The sequence below is a fragment of the Lucilia sericata genome, unplaced genomic scaffold (assembly GCF_015586225.1).
Source record: "Lucilia sericata isolate MDLA Ls3-8-SP2 unplaced genomic scaffold, ASM1558622v1 Contig000055F_arrow, whole genome shotgun sequence".
Classification (NCBI taxonomy): domain Eukaryota; kingdom Metazoa; phylum Arthropoda; class Insecta; order Diptera; family Calliphoridae; genus Lucilia; species Lucilia sericata.
This window is the reverse complement of record NW_023994091.1, coordinates 147405-165543: the sequence shown is the minus strand read 5'-3', so window position 1 is coordinate 165543 and position 18139 is coordinate 147405. Positions and strand designations below refer to the sequence as shown.

The 18139-nt window shown below is 34.7% G+C and overlaps 1 protein-coding gene across 1 annotated transcript in view; it reads left to right on the top strand.

The window, feature by feature from the left end:
- The window catches only part of LOC119616064 (tRNA dimethylallyltransferase-like), a 73858-nt gene that overhangs the window by 9934 nt on the left and 45785 nt on the right, over positions 1–18139 (top strand). Inside the window, exon 2 of the mRNA XM_037972211.1 lies at positions 491–628. Within this exon, the coding sequence (XP_037828139.1) occupies positions 491–628 (138 nt within the window). The remainder of the gene's footprint in view (positions 1–490; positions 629–18139) is intronic.

Genomic DNA, 18139 nt, shown 5'->3' with positions numbered 1-18139 from the left:
ATACGAAATCAAAGTCATTGAACTTTTATGAATAAAAAGATGAAATGAAAATGTAGTTCTCTCTTTTAGACAAAAAAAAAAAAGTTATGAATATTTTTCAAAAGAAATACTTATTTACCATAAGAATCTTATACAGCAACACTCAGCTTACTTAAATATTTATTAGTTATAATAAAATATGTTAATTAAATTATTAAAATCTATGTAATTAACAACAAAAAATATGAGTTTTTTTGAAAAAAAAAAAAAAAAAAAAAAACCTAAATGGAATTTGTATAAAATTTGTGTAAAAAAAGTGTAAAATTATCTGCTATGTAAATTAAGTAAAAAGTAGAAACTTTTCTTAAAGAAACTAAATTATTTGCTTTACTTTTAAGCCCTGAACCTGAACACACCACTAACAAATTAACACTTTATATGCAAATTTATTTTCATATGTAAATTTATATTTTGTTTTAACTCTTTAATTTTATTTTGGTTTTACTTACAGGTTTATGCTAATTTAGACATTGCAACCGCTAAAGCCACCAAAGAAGAACAATCAAGAGCCAAACATCATCTTTTAGATGTGGCAACACCAAATGAACCATTTACAGTGGTGCATTTTCGCAATAAAGCTTTGCCAATTGTATCCTTTTTCTAAATTATATCATATTGAAATTATTTGTAATGGAATCACAGTAAGTTTTGTGTTTGTACAATTTGAATTCCGACAAGAATCTCTGTATTGCTAATGGTATGGATTGTAGATCTTTAAATTCATAGTCAGTCATGTAATCTATGCCATAGCCTGTAATCTTGGCTTTTAGTCTAGTCTTTAGTTTCTACTATAATCTGGTTTAAATCTTACCTATACTGCAGTCTAGTCTATAGTCTAGTCTATAGTCTAGTCTATAGTCTAGTCTATAGTCTAGTCTATAGTCTAGTCTATAGTCTAGTCTATAGTCTAGTCTATAGTCTAGTCTATAGTCTAGTCTATAGTCTAGTCTATAGTCTAGTCTATAGTCTAGTCTATAGTCTAGTCTATAGTCTAGTCTATAGTCTAGTCTATAGTCTAGTCTATAGTCTAGTCTATAGTCTAGTCTATAGTCTAGTCTATAGTCTAGTCTATAGTCTAGTCTATAGTCTAGTCTATAGTCTAGTCTATAGTCTAGTCTATAGTCTAGTCTATAGTCTAGTCTATAGTCTAGTCTATAGTCTAGTCTATAGTCTAGTCTATAGTCTAGTCTATAGTCTAGTCTATAGTCTAGTCTATAGTCTAGTCTATAGTCTAGTCTATAGTCTAGTCTATAGTCTAGTCTATAGTCTAGTCTATAGTCTAGTCTATAGTCTAGTCTATAGTCTAGTCTATAGTCTAGTCTATAGTCTAGTCTATAGTCTAGTCTATAGTCTAGTCTATAGTCTAGTCTATAGTCTAGTCTAGTACTATAGTCTAGTCTATAGTCTAGTCTATAGTCTAGTTCTATAGTCTAGTCTATAGTCTAGTCTAATAGTTAGTCTATAGTCTAGTCTATAGTCTAGTCTATAGTCTAGTCTATAGTCTAGTCTATAGTCTAGTCTATAGTCTAGTCTATAGTCTAGTCTATAGTCTAGTCTATAGTCTAGTCTATAGTCTAGTCATATAGTCTAGTCTATAGTCTAGTTAGTCTATAGTCTAGTCTATAGTTAGTCTATAGTCTAGTCTATAGTCTAGTCTATAGTCTAGTCTATAGTCTAGTCTATAGTCTAGTCTATAGTTTAGTCTATAGTCTAGTCTATAGTCTAGTCTATAGTCTAGTCATAGTCTAGTCTATAGTCTAGTCTATAGTCTAGTCTATAGTCTAGTCTATAGTCTAGTCTATAGTCTAGTCTATTGTCTAGTCTATAGTTCTAGTCTATAGTCTAGTTAGTCTATAGTCTAGTCTATAGTCTAGTCTATAGTGTAGTCTATAGTCTAGTTTATAGTCTAGTCTATAGTCTAGTCTATAGTCTAGTCTATAGTCTAGTCTATAGTCTAGTCTATAGTCTAGTCTATAGTCTAGTCTATAGTCTAGTCTATAGTCTAGTCTATAGTCTAGTCTATAGTCTAGTCTATAGTCTAGTCTATAGTCTAGTCTATAGTGTAGTCTATATTCTAGTCTATAGTCTAGTCTATAGTCTAGTCTATAGTCTAGTCTATAGTCTAGCCTATAGTCTAGTCTATAGTCTAGTCTATAGACTAGACTATAGACTAGTCTAGGGGAAGAAGATACCGGTGGCAGACAAAGTTGAGTACTTAGGTGTAATTCTCGATCAGAAATTAAAATGGGGGAACCACTTATAGAGTAGGATCAACAAGGCACATCGGTGCTGGACGATATGTAGGAGAACTAAAGGCATGAAATGGGTTCTTAGTCCTACTATGACAAATTGGCTTTATAAAAGTGTATTTAGCAGCGTACATGCTGCTAGGGTATAATTGGTGCCATGTGTACTACTTCAACCAAGGCTCTGGAAACGTTGCTAAATATCCACCCATTGAAACATATTTAAGATATGAGGCGGCGGAAGGAAGGAAGGTTATACTCAATCATCGGACGCGCCTGATCGCATACCAGACACAGAATATGTCCGAAACTTTGAAACGCTGAGCCCAGATAGAATGTCTTGGTCCAGCGGAACATTAGAGCAAATACCGTTGTTATACGGATGGCTCTAAATTGGGGGACAAAGTAGGGCTGGGATTCTATATTGAAGACCCAGAAACAGAAATGTACCACCGGTTACCAAATTATAACACAAGCTTCCAGGCAGAAGTTCGAGCAATAAAGGAATTCGTAAATTGGATGAGAATAAATATGGCGCCCACAGCGCTTAATATATTTACCGACAGACAGAAGGCAATTAGGGCGATATCAGGGATAAAATTGAATGTAAGACCGTATCGGATTGTAAGAAAGCTTTAACTGAATACTCTCCCAGAGGTAAGGTTTACATCATATGGGTACCAGCCCACTCGGGGGTAGTCGGCAACGAAAGGGCGAATGTAATAGCTTTTAAAGGGAAGGGAGCTCGAGGCAGTTAACCTGACAAACGCAAAACCATTCGACGCAACAAAAGCTGAACTAAAAATATGGGCGAGAAAATGCTATAAGGCCTCTTGGAGTAATGAAACGGTGAGTGGAACCACAAAGATCCTATGGGGTGACCCTGATGAGAGCAAGACGAAAAGCAAGTGTGAAGTTAGTATGATGGTTCGTATTCTGAGTGGACACACAGCACATTTATGCAAAATAGGATGTGCGGATTCAGACGAATGTAGAGCATGTGGAGAGGACAGTGAAACTCTGGAGCACTATCTTTGCCACTGTCAGGCATTCGTCGAAGTTAAATCCCAGTATCTTGGAAGTGATGTTATTCCGGAAATAACATTCCTGACTAACACTGATTTTAAGATTCTTAGGAATTACAGCCAGGAAACTGAGTTTCTTAACACTGAAAAATAATTCATTCAGTGCAAATTTTTTTTTATGGAAAGGAGCGCACAACAGGCCCGATAGTGGCCTAGGTGTATTTCTTTGGATTTGATGTAGTATACAACCTCCTATAAACCTAACCTATCCTAGTGGATCTCATTTTCTATTTTCCTAGAAATTTCTTTAATAAACCCATTGGCCACCAAGTCTAACACTAGACTCTAAAATATCAACTGATATTTAAATTTCCTATAAAAACATTTATCAATGAAATTTTCTAGTTCATTGACTGCATTAAATTTACTGGCGCCTGTAATTGACTTAACTTACTTCAAGTTCACTTCAACTTCCCAATAACATTTATGTTTAATAACTAACAGTCAAACTGTAACTGACTGCCAAATATTGACTTTAAATTTCCATAAAAATCTATAGATTTAATTTATTTAATAACAAAAAACAACAAAATTACAAACAGCAACCACATCAAAAATTTATACTTTCCTTATCACTACTTACTGTCGTTTTGACTTCCTTTAACGGAAACTGTATGATTGACATTTTTGGGGGGGTTTTAAATGTGTTACAATTCCTTTACCCCGCTAACAATTAAAATTCATTCAGTCGTTCGTTCAAAATTCATATGTTTTGTGGTGGCAATATTCCTTTAGCCACCCCTTCTCTTCACCGAAGCATATGAATGGAGTATTTGTTTATATGTATAAATGCAAGTTTTAGGGTATGAATGACTTCCATTGGATGCCTGTTTAACTGACTGACTGCTCTATATGACATTTTATTTATTTACTACTCATAATTCTCATAAATTACCACAAAAATCACACAAATAATAAAAAAAAGAGCGAACGTATGCAAATAAACATTAAGGGACTCATATACCAAGCAGTATTAGTCTGATACCGAATTTTTTTTTGAAAAGACCAAGTTCCAGAAATTTGCTTCATTGCAGTCAAACAAATATTGTGGCCAAATTTTGGAGCCAGACTACTATAGTAGTATCCGTCTGTCCTGCAATTTATCTTTGGGGTAATTGCCGGTCTTTTTGTCTGTCCATACATACATTTGTCCTTCTGGCCTATGCGTCACTGTGTCTGTCTGTTTAGTTCCTATGAAACATAAACATGATTGACATATGCAAATAACAAATAATAGCAAACAACAACAAAATAAACAAAGAGAAAAAAAATAGCAACAATAATAAGTAATCATAATGATAAACATAATAAATACACATGTGAATACAAATATTTTATTTATTTTATTCGTATTTTCTATATAAAAACCATAAAACTTACATACTTATCTACATTAGGGTACATAATGAAAATTTTCACATTCTGAGTCGAATTATTGTAACACATGATAATTAGGATGTTAGCAGATCCTTGACCTGGCTTTGAGACTAGTCTATAGGCTAGCCAATACTTTATTCTATAGACTGGCCAATATTCTAGTCTACAGACTTAGCATACATTTACTCAAAAGGCTTATGTATAGGGCTAGGCTATAAACTAGCCCAGACTATAGCCTTGCTTATAATCTAGGACTGGCTTATAGTCCTGACTATAAGCTGGTCTATATTCCAGAGTCTAGACTATAGACTGGTCTATAGTCCAGTGTCTACACTATAGACTGGTCTATAGTCCAGTGTCTACACTATAGACTGGTCTATAGTCCAGAGTCTAGACTATAGACTGGTCTATACTCCAGAGTCTAGACTATAGACTGGTCTATAGTCCAGAGTCTAGACTATAGACTGGTCTATAGTCCGGAGTCTAGACTATAGACTGGTCTATAGTCCAGAGTCTAGACTATAGACTGGTCTATAGTCCAGAGTCGAGACTATAGACTGGTCTATAGTCCAGAGTCTAGACTATAGACTGGTCTATAGTCCAGAGTCTATACTATAGACTGGTCTATAGTCCAGAGTCTATAGTCCAGAGTCTAGACTATAGACTGGTCTATAGTCTAAACCATAGACTGACCTATAGTCTAGACCATAGACTGTCCTATAGTCTATGCTATAGACTGTAGTATAGTATATTCTATAAGCTGTCCTATAGTCTAGGCTATAGCTGTCGTACAGTATTTTCTACAGATGGGCCTGGCCTATAGTATAGGCTATGGACTGGCCTACAATCTGGCTATAGACTGACCCATAGTCTAGGCTATAGACTGTCCTATAGTCTAGTCTTTAGGTTGTCCTATAGTCTGGGCTACAGATTGACCTATAGTCCTGGCGATAGACTGGCCTATAATCTAGGCTATAGACTTGCCTATTCTATACGCTGTCTAGGCTATAAGCTGTCGTATAGTAATTTATACAGATTGGCCTGGTCTATAGTCTAGGTTATAGACTACTGACTGACCTATAGTCTACGCCATATACTGTCCTATAGTCTAGGCTATAGACTGTCCTATAGTCTAGGCTATAGACTGTCCTATAGTCTAGGCTATAGACTGTCCTATAGTCTAGGCTATAGACTGTCCGATAGTCCATTCTATAGGCTGTTTTATAGTCTATTCTATAGGTTGTCCTATAGTCTTGGTTATAGGCTATCGACTGGCCTATAGTCTAGGCTATAGACTGATCCATAGTCTAGGCTATAGACTCTCTTATAGTCTAGGCTATAGACTGTCCTATAGCCTATGCTACAGATTTACCTATAGTCGTGACTATAAACTGTCCTATAATCTAGGCTATAGACTGGCCTATAGTCTAGGCTATAGACTGGCCTACACTCTAGGCTATAGACTGCTCTATAGTCTAGGCTATAGACTGCCCTATAGTCTAGGCTGTAGACTGGCCTATATTCTAGGCTATACACTGGCCTATCGTCTAGGCTACAGATTGGTCTATAGTCTATAGACTGGCCTATAGTCCGGGATAGTACTTATGATTTTCTTTAAAAAATATTTTGAAATATAGCACCCTAATATACATACGTGTTTCCAAGTATCTTATTATAAAGAATACAAATATGTATTCATTCATAAAATATACGTTTATTCTCATAAACCAAAAGGAAGACAAATCGACCGTAGAGGGACCCCCATACTACATTACTAATACATAAACAATATTGCACAGTGGTCTTTTCTTTTTGTTTTATTGATATTCATAATTTAATTAGTTTCTAAAGTCAAAAATATTAGTTTTTGCTGGAACATTTAGCAAAACATTTTAATATTGAGATGGTAACAGAACGAAGATGGTAACAGAACGAAGGTCTTGAGTTCGATTCCTTCAGATACTTTAAAGAGCGCACAAAAGCCGCGATAATGGCCTAACTATTTATCCGGATATGATCTAACGTAAAAGGTCATTGGAAAATAAACATGTAACGTATTATATATGTGGGGTTTGTAATAGGGTTTGGATAAGGTTCGCAAAAAACGACGTGCATTTTTCAAGTATTATACTCCAACCACTGTTCTTTAGCAGTTTTATGTTATTGAGAATTCTATGGGGGAAAACAATGTGTTTTCGCAAATATCTCATTTTCTACCAATATAAACTGCAGTAAACATTTACAAAAAACAAAATTAACTAAAGAGGAGAAAAAAAGGAAAACTAAATAAAAACTTATCTGTATGCAAGAGTTGTTATCAGTCAATGTTGACAATTTGTTTTGTATGCCATGGTTTGTTTTTCGTCTGATTTTCAACCAACCGTCACAATCATGGTAACAATGTTAATTATAATAATGATCATTACTGAGAAAAGTCACAATACAATAAAAAAAGCCTTAAGTGGGAAAATTATTGAGGAAAATCGTAACATTTGACAACATTGTAAAACAAAGTATTTTTTTTTTGCAATTATTATACTTCATATTAAAACATAATAAAAACGTAAATTGTATTTTATGGGCCAAAGTTATTATGGAGTTCTGGTTAACCATTACCATATGTATGTATTTTGATTAGGTTTTTGTTATTATTGTTAATGATCTTTTTGTTATTTGACCATAATTGGGTTTGAAACTGGAACAAAAGCTAAAGAGTTTTTTTATATACGGTGAATTTATTTTGGTTTGTGATAGTTCCTTTTATAGTGATAGGGGTTTTGATATATTTTAGCTCCTAATAATTGAATACTTTTTGGAAATTTAAGAAAAATTTTGTATAATAAGGTAAATTTTATATACGTTAGGTTGATATTCCGAAGAAATACACCTAGGTCACGAACGGACCTGATTTACGCACCTTTTTAATGGAATGTTTTATCATACGATGTCCAGAAACTCAGTTTCCTGAACATTATTCTCAAGAATCTTCTACTTAGTAATCGTGGAATAATGACACTCTCTAGATATATGGATATAGTTCTGAAGAATTGTCAAAGAAAGTGTTCCAGATTTTCACTGTCCTCTCTACATTCAACCAACTTAAAAAAACAAACCATCATACTAACCTAAACATGCTTATTTTGAGGAGGATTCTCGTTCTGCTCTCGTTAGGGTCACCCCATAGGATCTTTGTGGTTCATATGGCATTCTCTCATCCATATTTTGAATTCAGCACTCGTTGCGTCGAAAAGGTTAACTACATCGAGCTCCCTTCCCTGGTACAATCCCTCATTCGTTGCCGATTACTCCCGAATGGCATGGTTCCCATATGATGTTAATCTTTCCTTTGGGAGGGTATTCTCTTAAAGCTTTCTTAGATTTAACTTTATCACCTTATATCGACCTAATTGCCTTCTGGCTATCGGTTAATATTGGCGCCATAATTATTGTAATCAACGCATTCCTTTATTGCTCGGACTTCTTCCTGGATGATGGCGTTGCGATTAGGTAAACGGTAGTATATTTCTGTTTCTGGGTCTTCAATATTAAACCCCAAGCCAGCTCTGTTCCCCAATTTGGATCCATCACGCCAAACGTGATACGGGTATTAGCTCTAATATTCCGGTTGGCCATGGCATTCTATCTGAAATCAGTGTTCCAAAGTTCTCGACATATTCTTCTCGGACTTCGTTACTTCTATAAAGCTATTCTATTCGCCTTTTTGGTGCAGACTACGCCCGGGTGGCCTGGTAAGCGGGAGAGTATTCGGTTAGAGCTTTCTTACAATCCAATATATTCTTAAAGTTAAAATTATCACCCGATATCGCCCTTATTGCCTTTTGGCTGACGGTAAACATGTTAAGCCCTGTTGGCGCCATATTTATGTTAATCCAATTTAACACAGTCCCTTATTGATCGATCTTCTGTCTGGAATCTAGTGTTGTGATTAGGTAAACGGTCTTCAATATAAAACCCCAGGCCCGCTTTATGCCCCAATTTATAGCTGTCCGTGTAGCAACGGATTCCTATGGGTGTTAGCTCTAATGTTCCACTTGACCACGACATTATATCTGGGATTAGTGTTTCAAAGTTCCCGACATATTCATCTCGGATTTCTGCCTGGAAGCTAGTGTTGTCATTAAGTAAATTTCTGTTTCTGGGTCTTCAATATAAAACGGACCGCTTTGTTCCCCAATTTAAAACCATCCGTGTACCAACGGATTCCTACGGGTATTAGCTCTAATGTTTCGGTTGGCCATGGCATTCTATCTGATATCAGTTTTTTTAAGTTCCCGACATATTATTCTCAGACTTCTGCCTGGAAACAAGTGTTGTGATTAGATAAACGATAGTATCTGATTCTTCAATATAAAACTCTTTATGCCCCAATTTAAAGCCATCGCTGTAGCAAATTATTTCTACCAGTATTTGCTCTAATGTTCCGCTTGAGCATTCTATCTGGGATCAGTGTTTCAGAGTTTCCGAAGAATTCTATCTCTGGTATGCGATTGGGCGCATCCGATAATTGTATATAGCCTACCAATGTGTCCAGTATACATTGAAGACTATAACCTATAACTACTTTTGGTCAGTTCGACTAAAGTTATGAGACATTCGGCTGTAAGTGCCACCTCAAATCTTAAATATGTTTCAATGGGTGCAATATCTAGCAAAGTTTCCAAAGCCTGTGTTGACGTAGTGCTCACTGCACTGATCTCCCTGTAGTAGGTTAGTAGATAGTGACCGACAGTGGCCTATTTTTCTCAGATCTTTATCTTTAAGAAGAAAATCTAACGAACATTTTCTTCAAAAGAAAGTATTTAAAGGAAAAATTCTTTCCTTTAGGAACTATAAGAAATTTGTCCCGAAAATTAACAGCCTAAAATCTCTTTTTACCACCATTAACATATTTTGTTTATTTTCTCGGTTTATTGATTTTATTTCGCGCCTTTAATATTTTTAACACATTTTTTCTTTGTATTAATTTCAATTCAATTCCAGGGATTTCTTATGAAGCCTTTCTTTTGTACAAATCAAAGCATCAATATTTATTTTTAAATTTTTTTTAAATAAACAATAAATAATACTGATATTAAATATTATTTACCATATATTTTTGGCAAATTATTTGCTTTAAATATTAAACAATTCAAGTGTAAGCTTTACAAACTTAAGCATTTAGTGCAAATTAAATATTTTTTTTTTTTTTTGGCGTGAAAAAGAATTTTAAAAATTCAATGTAAAAGCAGAAATTCTGAAACTCATTTTCAAGACTTGTCTGAACTTATATTTGCTTTGTATTGAAAAGATAAATAGCGCCTATAGTTTTAGTACAGTTGCAACCGTTGTCGAAATTGAAAGGACTGCGACAAAGCAACATCGCGAATATAAAAGATGAACTGACCAGCTCCATATCGGTGAAAATTATGGTTTTAGCAATGTACAGTATTCCATCTAAGCTAGTAGTTATAGTCCTACTTTACATTAAGATAACTTCTAGTTCCTTTAAAATCGCTTCAGACCAACATACATCCAATCCTACAGTAACAGCAGATAATGTTCTGTCATTATAAAATAAGAAGCTCATCACCTTTCTAAGAAATCATTTCAATAAGAAAATCATTAAATATTTCCCAAAACTTCCTGCTTAAAAAAAAAATACATTAATATCCATCCATTTTAACCTCACTTTTGTGGTCAATATTTTATTAGTGTTTAACCTTAAACAGAACGATTATAACGATTATGGTCCATAATCTTAATTTTTATTTAAAAAAAAATAACACAAATGCAAAATATGTACAATACCACTTCCTCCATTAAAACAAAAAGATGTTTAAAATTAATAACGTTACAAAAACCTTCCACAATATCACGTCCATAAAAAAAAGGAAACATGTTGCATATTTGTCGCCTTAAATGATTTTGTATTTTTATGGGCGCTGATTTTGATGTTCTTTTTGTTTGTTTGTTAATGAAGTGTTGAATACGTGCGTGTTTCGGTAAAATGATTTCACTTTTCAAAATAAACGTGAACTAAGAGAAAACTCAAAGACACAGAAGATGTGTTGGGGATTTGGTGTCTCAACACTTTATTTTCACACATTTCGACATTTCGTTTTAATATTTGTAATCGTACTGTTTGTTCTCAATATATTTTCGTTTAATATTCATAACTCCTTTGTGTATAATGATTATCTGTTAATGAGGATATTATGAACGAATGGTGGGCATTATATACAAATCGTGTTAAGTGTTTGCACAACTAAATCGAGAGTTATCTTGACGCATTAGCGTTGACAAGGTTGTACTTAGGACGTTTATATCAACATATCAACTTCTTATTCGTTACACGGACCAGACTATATATGTATACCTACATCGTTGCTGATACCTAAACATCCTTAATTTCTCTAACAACAGTCTGAACAGATGGATAAGCTGCGAGATAAAGCGTGGCATTTTGTCCTCTTTAGTCTGGATAACTACGATTAATAGGATCCTAACTGAGCAAGGACTTACCCCTGTCTGTTATGTAGACAATGTAATAATACTTCTAAGGAGAAAGGGGTCCATAATACTTGTATTGCTTGTATTCGGAGCCTCTTTAGCCTTTGCAAGGACTCCGAATACGGCCTAGAGCTGGGCTCAACCGAGAGGTCTTTCTAAGTAGATTGAACCCTGTTTCCTGGTCAAGAAGATATCGGTACCCGACTGAGTTAGGTACTTAGGTGTAATTTTTGACCGGAAATCAGGCACATCTATACTGGGCGCTATGTATTAGCACCATAGGCATAAAATGGGGTTTTAGTCCTACTATGACACTTTGGATTCAATAATAAGGTTGACTTCTTTGGACAAAAAGTATAATATCAAACGACTACATGGAGCTCAGCTTTAGTTTAAGTGGTGCACTATGTCAACCGAAGCTCTGGAAACGTTGCTAGGTATTGCAGCCATTGAAACATATATGATATGGAGCCGCACTTAACGAACGGCTGATAACTGACCAAAAGCGGTTATAGGACACATCAATGTATACTGATAGCAGTAATAACAGGACACTGGGTGATAGACAGACATGCAAGTCGGCTTGGACTCCCCTTCAACCATCACCCTCGCAGTTGCAAAGACATGGAAAAGGAAAAAACGGTCTTCCATCTTCTCTCTGGATGACCTGCTCTGGCAGTAAAGAGAAACTGCTTCCTTGGCAGTTACTTTATATCTAACCTTGGTGAGATATCTGGGTCTAAGCTCAGATTTCTCACAGCTACAGGCTGGATCTAATACTATAAATACTACATCTGAAGAGTAGAGTCAAAACGGAATCTCTTCGACTCTACTTGACAGTTCGCGTGCAGTGAACTACCACGTTAAGCAACAATACTGGACAGATTGGAAGGCTATTCATCGAACGTGCTCTATCGCATACCAGACACATAATATATCGAGAACATTGAAACACTGATCCCAGATATAATGTCATTATCGAACCTAATCCTAACACTAGCTTCCAGACAGAAGTCCGAGCAATAAAATACACAGAGTTTAACATATTTACCGACAGCCAGAAGGCAATAAGGGTGATATCGGGTGATAATTTTAACTCTAAGACCATTTTGGATTGCAAGAAAGCTCTAACCGAATACTCTTCCAGAAGTAAGGTTTACATTATATGATTACCAGGCCACCCGGGCGTAGTCGGCAACCAAAAGGAGAATAAAATAGCTTTATAGGGAAGGGAGCTTGAGGTTGTTACCTAACGAACTAAAAACTATTTGAAACAACTAGGGCAGAATTAAAAATATGGGTGAGAGTATTTCTTAAGGCCTCTTGAAATAATGAAACGGTGGGTAGAACCACAAAGATCCTATGGGATGACCCTAACGAGAGCAGGGAGGAAAGCCTCCTCAAAATGAGCAAGTTTGAGCTTAGTATGATGGTACGTATTCTAAATGGACTGTACGAACGGATTCAGACGAATATAGAGCATGTATATAAGACCGTGAAACTCTGAAGCACTTTCTTTGCCATTGTCGGGCTTTTGTAGATATTAGATCCAAATATCTTGGGAGTAATATTATTCTGGATATAACATCCCTTGAAGATTGATTGGAAAATTCTTAGGAATTACGTCTATAAAACTGAGTTTCTGATCAACGGACTTTAATATATTCAATGAATACTATAATAAGGTTTTTGTTTTTATCAATAATTTCCATGAACCTTCTAATACTAATACTTTGTTTCTAGTATTTACAGAATAGTACATAGTCAACCTCTATCTGTAATAGGATGTTATTTAAAATTATAACAATTTAAAATTTCGAAATACCGACAAAATTGACCGCTGAAAACATAACGTTTATTTAATTTGAGTATTTTTTTGTTAAACTCATAAAGTTAACGTTTTAACGGTTTATTTGCGTGGTTGTTCATTTCTTTGTTTCAAAAAGTTTTATTTTATTATTTTAACTTCTCACAAAAATTTGTCAGTACAAGCAAAAAAAACTGTTTTTGTTTGAATATCTCTTTTTTCTGAAGTATTTCTTTTTTTTGGTATGTTTATTTTTGTTTTTTATTTCCATAAATGGTTAAAATATGCTTTAATAAGAGTCGGTTAAGGAATTTTAAATAAAATCGAAAGCGTTTTTTTTCGTGTTGTTGGTTATGGTTTGCACTTTTTTATTGTTGCTTGGCGAAAGAAAAAAAAATGCTCCAGTCAACGATACTTCACTTGTATTTAGTCGTTAAAATATGTTATGGATTTTATTATGAGGATGATGATGACGATAATGTGAATAATATTGTTCACACACTTTCTGCTGGTGTGTGTTGTCAAGGTGTTATGCATTTGTTGCGGTTAGGGGAAACAGAAATTTCATAAATTTCCAGGAATCGCTAATTAGCGAAAAAGTTTTAACATTTTCAGAATAGGATCATGTTGCTTTGGTGAACCTCCGTTATATAGCTGAAATCCGGGGTATTATAGAGGTGCTACTTGTCTTGTAAGAACTGTAAAGGGGAAGAGAGAGGAATTTGACTTTTTGGAATTTTGGGCAACAGAACGCTCGAAGAATTCGAACTATTGGATGAGATCCCCTTGGGGTATACATAGTGTGTGAGATTTAAACCTTAATCACAGGAAGATAATCACTTTCTGAAAAAGTACCTTCGTAGGAATGGGAACTCACCCTCGTACAACCTAGAAACCAATTGACTCTATATGCCTCAAGGGCTATAAACACCTAGTTTAATATATGATTGGCAACTCTAAAAAAAATCCGAAAAAAAAACTTGCGTCACTTTAACTCTACCCTAAAAACAGAGGATGCTATGATTTCAGTAATCGTTTGTAACCAAAAAGGATTTTAGGCAATTAAATAAGTGAAAACTTACACTTTAGGATTTCGACTAATTAGTCTAAAAAAAATCTATTTAACAACAGAATACTACTCATTTCTAAAATAAGGATACCGGTTTTAAACTTATTTCTATTTCATTAAATTTAAACTAGTTTAACGAGTCGAATAATTCTTAAATGATGCTACAAACATCACAACGAACGCATCATATATTTACCATTTAGAAGTCTTTAAATATCTCCCTGAATGTTGTCGTTGTCGCTATGCGTTCGTAATGTTTCGTAATTTTGCATGTGTTGTTTGGTTGGCGTTAAACACTAGACCAGCAGCAGCAACAACAAAAACTCGACTCGATAAAACCACCGCAATATCCGTACTAACGGACGGACGGACGGATGGATAGACGGACGAATGTACAGACAAAACAATAACCATTAAGAAGCTGAAATGAGAAACACACGCGAGAAAAACGTTAATAAACATTCAAAAAGTCGGCTAGTTAATAAACAACTACAACAACTACAAAACATTCTTAATAAATGCAACAACAACAACATTGATGACTGACAATTTATATGCGAAAAAAAGCAACAATATTTAAGTATACATGCTGCCTGTTGTTGTTATTGCTGTAGCTCACATGCTGTTTGCTGATACATTTTTGCTCAATTCTTAATGCTTTTGTTGTTGTTGTTGTTGTAGCAACTGAGCTTTACTCGACTGCTTACTGTGCACAGTGGATTTTAATGTGATATTTTTTTATAATTTAGAAGAAACAGTGATATCTTATAGAACTTAACATTTACTATTTAGACACTTTACCCCCTGCCGGGGCATGTTACCCTGGGGATTGTTATTGCATTCTGGGGGGAAATAGGTAGTCTGCCGAGACTATAAACTTGTAGTGTCAAATGCAATCTCAGTCTTTTCTTGGAATGTTTTGATCTGGAGTAGGACCAGGGAGCCTTATAATCTGGTACTACGGGAATTGGTAGTCCATAGGGCAGAGCTTCGAACTTTGTCTTGTTCCGGTTATTGGAGAGGTTCCTTTGGGCAGCTAGTGGTGGCTCCAAACTGGCGGGAATATAAAGTTGGTTAAAATACTGATACATGTTTAAATCTACTTGTATTTCTGAATATGGAGTGACTATGGAACTAAGAGCTGGAAATGAGTTAGTGTCAAGTATATATTATATATGTAGGGGTATGAGGTCCTCAATTAGAGGCACTCACCTGGAGTGAGTATGTCGGATTAGCGCAAAGGGGCCAGTGGTAAGTCGTCTAAAAAGCTCAAACAGTGGTTGTAAATGAACTACTCCAATTTAATAGAACTGATTAGTTCCATGTTTTTGGATCTGTGCTGTATTGTAAATATTAGAATTCCATTGATACTTTCGCACTTTTCGAGACAAAGCGGACATTCCTCCTAAAGGCGAAGTTCCATCATAGTTTTTGGAGTTTTGTAGTTTTAAAGAATGTGAGTGGAATGAAAAAATAAACAATTTTGTAAAATTATTCTTCTCTTGAGAACTCTAGAAAATTCCCTTTAAAGTTTAAACTCCTTCAATTATGAATTTGCATTGCTGAACCGATCCTGTAGCAGTAATTCGTTCACTCCAAACCACTGTGCAGTTATTCGTTTGTTTATTCTCTTGTTGTTGTTAACCGCCAAAATAACATTTTGATCAGCAATAACAAACAAGCAAATATCGCAGTTTTACTCGTCGATATTGTGTGGACTCTGACTGAACGATCATCGTTGTATCGTCCAGCAAGTTCGCTCCAACTACCTCTCTACTATTTGCCGGCTACTGCAACAACTAGTAAAGTTCTTAATATTATTATTGTTTTGTTTTTGCAATATACTGTTGTTTTAGTATCGTTATTTGCTTGCATGATGTTGACTCACCGGTTTGTTGAACTTGAACAAGGTTTGTTGTTGTGTTGATGATGCGGTGCTGATGATTTTAATGTTGTTGTACATTTTGCTTTGGTTGTTTGTATTTTTGCCGGGTACGTTTTTTTTCACTAACCCACTCATACGATACAATATCAACTTCAATACTAAAGAAATACAACTCAATATGATCAACAAGATATTGATTTTAATATTCCGTTTGTAACATATCGATTTTCGGATATCTAGCTATATCCGTTTGTCTGTGCGATAATGACCAAATATAAGAAGCTAGTTGGCTGAAATTTCCCCAATTTAGAAGGTTGCTGGTATTGAAAATTGTAAGAATGGGTTGACATATGTATATCCCCCCCTGTAGCCATGTTAAGTTCCTTTTAGAAACGTTCATAACTGAAAATACTATTATCAAATTTACCAAATTCGGACTACAATTGACCATTGCCTTTAGTTCGGTCTATACGTGACACAAGCTCCCCTTAAAGTCCTTCTTCTGAGCATCAGGGTGCTCATATTTATATCGATATATACATATATGATAATGTTTTGATGGTGGGTATATAAGATTCGATACTCGATTCTTACTTATTTTCTTCTCACATACTACTAGTTACACATTCATTCATTTGATGTTGGTGAAGGTAAAGAGTAATTTCGTTGCTGTCATAACTAGTACAACTTTAAGGAATAACTGTAAAGAACTTCAAAACTGAGGTTTCGATGTTTACTTATAACATGCTTTAAGGATATTGCCTCTAACTTTTAAGTACTAATGTCTGTAGAACTATAATCTAATCCCTTGGACTTTCGGGTTTAGCTAAATGCCGAAACATTTAGTAAACAACTTTCTCCCTTCACCAATATGAAAACATGTGTCTATGTATTCAGTTGTTGTTACTGTACAAATGTTTGTGTTTGAATGCATGTCTGAGTTTTGTTAAAAAATTTAACTGACTGAATGCTTCCATGTCTGGCTGGCTGACTGGTAGTCTATCCAAGTTGCATGTACTTATGTAGGCACATATGTATACGTACATAGTATAACAAACTATGGATATTGTCTGTGTTATTTAAACAGGCAAAGCGCGATCACTTTTTAAGCTTTTTTTGTTTTGCAAAATACATACAGATGTATTTGTACGTTTAATTTCATTTTACGTTACGTTACTTACGTCACTACTCATCTCATTTGTAGTGGTTTAACGTAGTTCATGTATTTACTAGGCGATTCCTTTTATGTTGTTTTGTTTTATTCTACGAGGGCGGACTAAGGAGTACAAACTTCCACATAGTTTAGAATAGTTTGGATTCGAATTGTTTAACAGCATCAAAGATTACTATTGCTATTCTGAATTCTAGATTTTGTTATGATCTTTTTAAAGTTCTTTAGCTAGAAAATTCCTCAGTTCCAATACCAAAAAGTAACTAATTGTTTGTCTATTAGCACTACGCGATATCGCACGATCTGCCGGATTCGGTTGGCCTGTGTTATCAGTCTAAGAGGTCGACTCTGCTCCATTTCTTGGATTAACAAGATCGTTTTCTGTCATCGATTCTTTAATCTAGTCTAAAATGATCTAGCTTAAAGTTGTGATCTATATTTCTAAGATCTTAAATACCTTATGATATTGTTCTCCTACATTTGTTTATATCGCATCGCGTGCATTCTATGGTTTTCTTTTCACTGGCTTTTGTTTAATTGAGACTGCTTAACTGAGCTTTTGAAATTTTATTTCAAGGAGAGTAATTCTTTTTTTTTATTTTTTCTTTGTTTGTTTATATTTTGATTTAGTATTGTTGTTGTTTTTTTCTACTTGGTTTTATTCTAATTTTTTGCATTTTGTTTTTTTTATCCATGTCTGCTCTTCTTCACCAACTCTCCCCTACCGCTCTTTATCATTGTGTTTTGTTTTCATTTCATTGTTTACATTTCGTAGACAGACGACGCGCAGAGTTTTTTTTTATTGTTTCCCTCAATGATCTTGATCATGCAATTTGAAACCAATTCCCCAGTATGAGTAGTATTTATTTATTTATATGAATTGTACTCGTACGCCGGTATTTGTGAAATAAAAAAAAAAAAACAAACTTAAGCTGCATTTTACCCGGTAC